We start from the raw sequence: 8,029 nt of genomic DNA, 5'->3' as shown, positions 1-8,029 counted from the left end.
GCCCTCCCTGATCATCTGTCAGGTCTGGCACTGGAAAGGACCCATGAGGCCTAGCCTCTGTGCCGGAGCTAAGTCAGGCAATGAGGCAGCCAGCCAGGCACTGGGCACCTAATCAGATAAATCACTTCCTCGGGGCACAGAGGGCCAGGGAGGGTTTCACCCGGGAGGAGAGACAGCTACATTTTTAAAGAACTGGGTGGTTCTGGTGACATAAAGTGCCGGAGTGCCAGAGCGTGTGTGGGAAGACAGATGGGCCAGGTAGCTCAGGAGCCATCTTCAAGGATGTCAGGAATATCTCCTTCCTGTCCAAGGGCTCACTGGACCCCCGGTAGGGCAGGAGGAGGACACAGGATGGGAACAGCGAAGAATGGGTCTGATGAGGGCAGAAGGGCTGTTATCTTCCGGGGTTCTGCTGGGCCCCTGCTTCACACTCAAGAGTTGGCAAAGTCAGACCCGCCCTAGTTCTGCCCCGCAGACTTCTGGTCGGTTCCTCGTACTGGGAGAGAGGGGGCGCTCTGCTCCCAGACTTTCGTGCTTCTGTGGAACTGCAGTTCTGGCTAAGGTCCACAGCGTAGGGCTGGTTGGGAAGTTCGCTGTGGGTGTTGGTGGGACAACTCCCCTCCCCAAGTCCGAGGTCTCTTTAGGCAGGGTCGTCCCGATTCTGAGGGAAAACAAGGCATAAACTACCTCGCAGTCTTGCTTGTGGCTAGGTGAGCCTATTGTGGGCAAGGGTCCTGGAGAGCAAGGGGTCTCAAGTAACCCCAGCTTGCGGGGGCTGGGGGTGCATTCCGGCCTTTGGGACCTGTGCCCTGTGGGCATTCCGCCAGGTAGGGGCGGAAGGAGGGACAGAAAGAACGGTTACACTTGGGGTTTTCTAGTCAGGGTTGGGAGTCAGAGTCATCCACCTCTGGCAGCCTGGAAAAGGCACCCCAGAACCATTTTTTAAAAATACGCTTCTGCGAGGCTGGCTTAGTCTGGACCCCGTAAAGAGCAAGTGTAATGCAGCTATCACTGTGCCCTCTTACAGACGAGAAAGAGGGTGGACACAAGGTGGACTAGATTCAAATCCGATAGTGCCTAACCCCCTCACTAGAATCTGGGTTTGTCTGAGGCCAAGTATGCCAAGACCGGGATGGGTGAGTGGAGACTCCACCAGTCTGGCAAACCCTGGGACTCCAGAGGCCTTGGGTCCTCAAAGTTGGGACCCCGCACAATGCTGGCAGACCCTCTGGTGGACTATGGCAGCGCTGGCCGAGGCTCCGGCGGCCACCGCCCCTGTGCTCTTCTAACCCAGGGGGCTAAGCCATCGCCCCTTGGGACGCGAGGCGAGGGCGTTGCAGCCTGGGAATGGCATCCGCCTGCATCGCTTCTCTGCTGCATTTGAGCTCGCCCCCCCCCCCAGGCTGGACAGAGAAGGATCGCTTCTTGGAGGGTCTGGGGCGCATGCCGTGACTAAGGGTCGCCTGCCCAGGTTGTGAAGGGCGACAGCTTGGGACAGGGGCAAGGCCTGCATGGCCCCGAATAGGGGGCGTCCAGAAGCACCCAGATCCTACTCTTGGGGGGCATGTCGGTGCCATTTAGCCATCGTCCCATGGGGCGAGGGTCTGGGGCACTCACGTGGTGGGAAAGTTTCGAGGTAGCAAAAGTGGCCTGGCATCGCAGGGCGGTGGGGGGGGAGGGGGTGGATAGAACCTTCTCGCCCCTCCTCGCCAAGACAGAAAGAGAAAGAGCGGAGGGAAGAGGGAGTGGGGGGGGAGGACCAGGCAGCACTGACCTGCAGAATCCGCCTCCCCCTCCGCCCCCGGGAAGCCGGAGCAGGGAGGCGCGGACCGTCTCCTCCCGCACGCCCCGGACGACACTCCCCCCCCTCTTCTTCTTCTTTTTTTTTTTTTTCCTGCCAACGTCTATCTCAACGCGCGCGCACATACGGAGATTGTGCGGCTTTTTTACCCCTCGGGGGGGAAAAAAGAACAGGGAGTGGAAAGGAAGAGAAGGCAAAGCGAAGAACTCCTCCTCGGGCGCGCTCTGCACTCTGAGCCACGGCTGGCCGCGGGGACGCTGCTGCCACCGCCACCGCCACCGCCGCCTCGCTTTCTCCCCGGCCTTGAGGCGTGTGCCAGTGGGAGCGCGAACCAGGGCGCCCGATCCCGGGGACACAGAGACACTTTTGGCCGTCACTGCCGCGGCAGGCAGAAGAGACAGCGGCGAGAAGGGCCCTGCCACTGCCTTCCCCCCCTCCGCTGCCCCGGCCGGCCCGCGCAGGCAAGCAGGCGCAGGGAAGCCAGGAGGAGCAGAGGCCCGGGAGAAGCGCGCCGCGGCCCGCCCGCCCGTGGATGCAGCGCCCGGGGGAGCCTGGAGACAACTTTGCCGGGTGACGCGCCGGGAGGACCGCAGGGCCCGCGGCCCAGGAGGGCTCGGCGCCGCCTGGAAGAGGGGCCCGCGCGGCGGCGCTCCCCCGCACCGCGCTCGCTCCTCCCGCCGGCCCGGAGGAGCAGGGGGGACGACCTGCCCATCATCGCCGCCGCCTCGGGCGGCCCTGTCCTCGCTCGGAGCAGCGGCAGGGCGAGGCGCTCAGGTGCGATCGCGGGGCCCCAGCCGCAGCGCCCTCCGCAGCGCCGCGCCCCGGGGGCTCTGGCACCTCCGCCCGGGTCTCCAGAGCGAGTTGCGTCCACCGCCTCTCCTCTCCACCTTGCCAGCCCCGGCGGCGATCGCCGCCACCGCGCCAGCGCCACTGCCGCCGCTCATCGCTTTCGCTTCACCCGGTTGGGGGGCTGCGGTGGCCCTCGACGCGGAGAGGATGGGCAGGCTGCAGATGCCTAGGCGTCCCGAGGCGCCCGCGCGCCAGTGACCCGGCGGTGTCCCCCCCCCTCAGCCACCCCTCCCCAAAAAAAGAAAGCCCGCGCGCCCCTCTGGTCCCCGCGGCGCCCCTTCTCGGCCGCGCGGGAACCCCCGCGGCCCGGCCGGCCCCCTCCCCCTGCGAGCCGGCGGCGGCGCTCCCGGCAGGCGGGCGGGCGGAGGCCCGGGCGGGGGCGGGGCGGGGCGGTGCGCCCGGAGCCCGGAGCCCGGCCCTGAGCTCGCTTCGCCTCGCCTCGCGGCGGGCGCCCTCGTCGCCAGCGGCGCACCATGGACGGGCTGCCCGGTCGGGCGTTGGGGGCCGCCTGCCTTCTGCTCTTGGCGGCCAGCTGGTTGGGACCCGAGGCTTGGGGCTCCCCCACACCCCCGCCGTCGCCCGCTGCGCCGCCCCCGCCCCCGCCACCCGGAGCTCCGGGCGGCTCGCAGGACACCTGTACGTCGTGCGGCGGCGGCGGCGGTGGCGGCGGTGGCGGCGGTGGCTTCCGGCGGCCGGAGGAGCTGGGCCGGGTGGACGGCGACTTCCTGGAGGCGGTGAAGAGACACATCTTGAGCCGCCTGCAGTTGCGGGGCCGGCCCAACATCACGCACGCCGTGCCCAAGGCCGCCATGGTCACCGCCTTGCGCAAGCTGCACGCGGGCAAGGTGCGCGAGGACGGCCGCGTGGAGATCCCGCACCTCGACGGCCACGCCAGCCCGGGCGCCGACGGCCAGGAGCGCGTCTCTGAGATCATCAGCTTTGCCGAGACAGGTGGGTTTGGCCCCGGGGAAGCCTGCACCGGCCGCGATCCTTGCCCATCTTCCCTTTCATAGGAGGCTCCTGCCGCCTTCTCCGCCTCTGCAGCCCGCACGCGCACGCCCCGAGGGCACTTAGGCTCCGGGCTGGGCCATTCTGCGGTGGCCTGGCGCTTGTCTCGGGGTGGCGGACCTCTGCTACCCTCCGCAACCAAACCACAGACCCTTGGCTGCTGCTTTTTCCCTGAAGCGACTGGAAAGCACCCTGCCCTTCATCCCTGCTTACGGGAATTGGGCCCCAGCGCCTCTGGGCGCGCGTCCCCCTCCCGGCAGATGCGCGCAGCCCTGGCTCTGCGGGCGCTTGCTTGGTGATTGCTTAATGTTTTTGTTTCCCACGATCCGAGTGTAGGCTTAGCAGAGTAGATGGAGATGTGTGTGCTTGTTGATATACGTGGGCCGGAGAGGAGAGGAAGAGAGAGAGGGAGGAAGGGGGGAGGGAGGGAGAGAGAGAGAGAGAGAGAGAGAGAGAGAGAGAGAGAGAGAGAGAGAGCCTGGCTGCATGAGAGGCCCTTGGGGCCGCTTCCATAGCTTCCATAGCCTGGGCGGCATGGGCTTGCCAGGATTGCTGAAGCATCGGTGGGGAGAGCTAGGCAACCTCCCTTCCGATTGTGTGGGCACCAGAGTAGGGCGGAAGGCAGCTTCTCAACAGGTCCATCATTTACGCAAAGACGCAGCTGAGGAACAGCCCCATGCCTTTAGGCTTGCCTGGCAGCCGTGGCCTGGGAGAGAGCGGCAGAGTTTGTAGTTAGCAGCAAAGAGAGGGATTCCTTTCTGCAGTGCCTTCCTTGGCCCCGCGTTGCAAATCTCTGTCCACTATCTAAATATAAAAATCACAGAAAGAGAGGGGGAGAGAGAGAGAGAAAAAAAAAAGATCTTCAGGAAATTTAAAAAGAAGGGGAATTTCCTGGGCAGAAACGGTGTAAGTGTCTTAGACATCGCTGTCCTTTTCAGGACTTGAATGAGCCAGGCTGGCTTTTGTGCGGAAAGCTCAACCCCATTTGTGCTGAGGGGACTCCAGAGAAGATCTCAGAGGGGGAAGCCCGATGGAGTCAGGGTGGGGGACAAGCAGGGAGCCTGGGAAGAGGGGAGGGGAATCAGCCATGCCCCTGGCTGCAAATGCCCCCCTACTCTCCCAGGCATCAGGCAGACTGCCTGTGCCGCTGCCACTGCCGGGGGATAAAAAGGGATGAAAAGTTTTGCATGGCCGAGTGTGGAGAAAGGCGGAGACAATCAAGGCTGGTTTGTGCTTAGAAAGAAATACATTGCCGTTTTAGCTGTCCGCCAGAGTCAGGGAAAGCTCGACATGCAATTAGAGGGCTTGGATTAAAAGGTGCTTTGGGGCCCAGAGTAGAAATGTGATTCGGTAAGGTCGAGAGGCCTTTTGGTCCCGGTGGCACAAAATGACAGCAGGGGCTGTTATATTTCTGGTCCGATTCATGGAGCCAGCTCTTTGACTTATAAATAACAGATTCAGGTCACAGGCAGCTCGGCCAAGACCAGCTTTTAAGGCTGCAGTTCCTCTATTTCAAAGTCAGACGTCAGTGTTATTAGAGGGACCAGTGAGAGCTGAGGAAGGGGCTGGGCGGGGGCTTAGTGGGCGGTTGGATAGAACCAGCCACGTCTGTAGAGACTGTCAGGAAGGGCTGCGAGGAATGGACTGTGATAGGGACATCTCTTGTCTCCTGTCTGATATAGCCATTCTTCTGGCTGGACTGCATTATTGAGATGACTGGCAGCCTCCCCCTCCCCCAAATCTGAAACTGCCGCGTTCTTCCAGCCAGGGTCTGGTCAAAGGATTGGACCTGGCATTTTCAAGGCTGTCTGTCCTGTCCCTTGGAACTCCTTGGAAACAAGGGCTGCACTTTGTGGCTTACAGGATATAGACTCTGTGTCAGAAACCCGAGCAGAGCGTGCTTGTTTGCAGTGGAGGTCCCACTGGGGGCTGGACCAGATCAGGCTTAGGTAAACACTACAAAGAGGCTGTAGGTGGCTCAGCTTGATTTTGCAATGTCCTAAGTTAACAAGAAAGAAGACAGGGGGAAAAAGTCCCATTTAAAACAACCTACCCCCAAATCCTTTCTGCAATCTTGGTTTTATTTTCAGAGACCCATAACAACTTGTTAAGATCTTGGGCTTGAGCTGGGCAGTGGTGGTGCACGCCTTTAATCCCAGCCCTTAGGAGGCAGAGGCAGGTGAATCGAGACCAGCCTGGTCTATCTACAAGAGCTAGTCACAGGACAGGCTCCAAAGCTACACAGGGAAACCCTGTCTCGAAGAACCAGGAGAGAGAGAGAAAAAAAAAAAAAAGGTCTTGGGCTTCTCACAAGTTGTTCTGTTGGCCTTTGAAGCCCGACAGCCCTGTCTCCAGGGAGTCCTGGCCTGGGAGAGGTGAGGCAGGATTTTTATAGGTCTGGACCCTCCTGCTCCATCAATGGGAAGTGATTCTTCTGCCTCTGGCAGGGTATTTCTGGTCAGTAACACTTTCCAGCTGTGGTGAGTGTTCATTCCAACATCACAGAGCAGAGTCCGTTCCCCATTGCCTTGTGTTCTCGTGGAATTAACTTGGCCTGTTCTTCCCGCCTCCACAGATGGCCTTGCCTCCTCCCGGGTCCGCCTGTACTTCTTCGTCTCTAACGAAGGCAACCAGAACCTATTTGTGGTGCAGGCCAGCCTGTGGCTGTACCTGAAACTCCTCCCCTACGTCCTGGAGAAGGGCAGCCGGAGGAAGGTACGGGTCAAGGTGTACTACCAGGAGCAGGGTCATGGTGACAGGTGGAGCGTGGTGGAGAAGAAGGTGGACCTCAAGCGTAGTGGCTGGCACACCTTCCCGATCACAGAGGCCATCCAGGCCTTGTTCGAGCGGGGTGAGAGACGCCTTAACCTGGACGTGCAGTGTGATAGCTGCCAGGAGCTGGCCGTGGTGCCTGTGTTTGTGGACCCTGGTGAGGAGTCTCACAGGCCCTTTGTAGTGGTGCAGGCCCGCCTAGGTGACAGCAGACATCGCATCCGCAAACGGGGCCTAGAGTGTGACGGGCGGACCAGCCTGTGTTGCAGGCAACAGTTCTTCATCGACTTTCGGCTCATCGGCTGGAACGACTGGATCATTGCACCCACTGGCTACTACGGGAACTACTGTGAGGGCAGCTGCCCGGCCTATCTGGCTGGGGTCCCTGGCTCAGCCTCCTCCTTCCACACGGCTGTGGTGAACCAATACCGCATGCGTGGCCTGAACCCAGGGCCCGTGAACTCTTGCTGCATCCCTACCAAGCTGAGCTCTATGTCCATGCTCTACTTTGATGACGAGTACAACATCGTCAAGCGGGACGTGCCCAACATGATCGTGGAGGAGTGTGGCTGCGCCTGACGGTGGCAGTGGGTGCAGAGCACAGGCCCCTCGGGGCTGTGAGGGAGCAGGAGAGCCGAGTGTGGTTGCTTCATTGGGCTGTGGAGAGCGCCAGGGTGCGGCTTGAAACAATCTTCCGCTTCATAGAAAACCAGTCAGAACCAGAGGGAGGACCCTCCTGTGCCACGAGAGACCCCCTAGCCGCGCACATAGACACGCATAGCCAGACTCATCCTGCCACCCACACAGCAGCCTCCAGGATACCAGCAAACGGATGCAGTGACAAATGGCAGCTTAGCTACCAATGCCTGTCAGTCGGAGAGAATGGGGTGAGGAGCTCCATTCCCACCAGCTGGCCGGGCACTCTGAATCGCGCCTTCTGAGCACACATAAAAGCACAAAGACACAGAGAGAGTGAGCCAGAGAGCCACCAAGAGGAAAAGCAGGCTGGGGAGCACAGGCGGGTGGAGGGCCATGTGCCCCTGGCTTGTCCCAGGCTCTTCACCGAAGCCCTGGCTCAGCCCTGCCTGCTCACTCCCCGCCTGGCACCCTTCATGCTTTGAGCCCAGCAGAGTTGTGTCACCCTGTTCTTGGAGAGGGCAAATAGCCCAGGAGGGACTCGCCTGTCATAGAGACCATGGAGCAGGGACAGTGACCCTTTGACTGACTGTCGCTTGGATCCCTGGTGTGACTTGTGTGTGTGTGTGTGTGTGTGTGTGTGTGTGTGTGTGTGTGTGTGTTTTCAGGGGTGGGGTGGGGTCAAGGAGAGAAGAAGGGTCTTCATTTTATGCTTTAAACTCGTCTCCAACAACTGACAGGTCATTGGTACCAGTTGCAGAATTGAAAAGCTATGACCTTTGAAGTGGATTCTAAATGAGAAGGGGAAAATGTTGCAATCAGTGCCCTTTGCTGGGGACACCCTCCTAGTGCTGTCTGTGGAGGGAGGCAGGGGTAGAGGGTATGGGGAGTTGCTGAACTGGTCTTGCTTTGCAGAAGCTGTCCCTGTGGGTGGGCCCTGGCTCCGTGGGTTGTCCGTGGACA

At 60.9% G+C, this 8,029-nt stretch overlaps 1 protein-coding gene across 1 annotated transcript; it reads left to right on the top strand.

The window, feature by feature from the left end:
- The first annotated feature begins 2,895 nt into the window (after positions 1-2,895).
- On the top strand, positions 2,896-7,739 carry Inhbb (inhibin subunit beta B). The gene is made up of 2 exons (XM_051203975.1): positions 2,896-3,601; positions 6,234-7,739. Exons 1-2 carry the CDS (start codon positions 3,124-3,126, stop codon positions 7,007-7,009), a joined length of 1,254 nt encoding a protein of 417 aa, XP_051059932.1. The 5' UTR covers positions 2,896-3,123; the 3' UTR covers positions 7,010-7,739.
- Positions 7,740-8,029: the final 290 nt, after the last annotated feature.

The sequence above is a fragment of the Phodopus roborovskii genome, unplaced genomic scaffold, assembly GCF_943737965.1.
Source record: "Phodopus roborovskii unplaced genomic scaffold, PHOROB, whole genome shotgun sequence".
NCBI lineage: Eukaryota > Metazoa > Chordata > Mammalia > Rodentia > Cricetidae > Phodopus > Phodopus roborovskii.
This window is presented reverse-complemented; position numbering and strand designations above follow the sequence as displayed.

What these genes read in the sequence shown, in the direction of transcription:
- Inhbb (XM_051203975.1), top strand. Translation starts at nt 3,124, where the DNA reads ATGGACGGGCTGCCCGGTCGGGCGTTGGGGGCCGCCTGCCTTCTGCTC. An exon ending in CATCAGCTTTGCCGAGACAG is followed by an intron (nt 3,602 to 6,233) that starts GTGGGTTTGGCC and finishes CCGCCTCCACAG; the next exon opens with ATGGCCTTGCCTCCTCCCGG.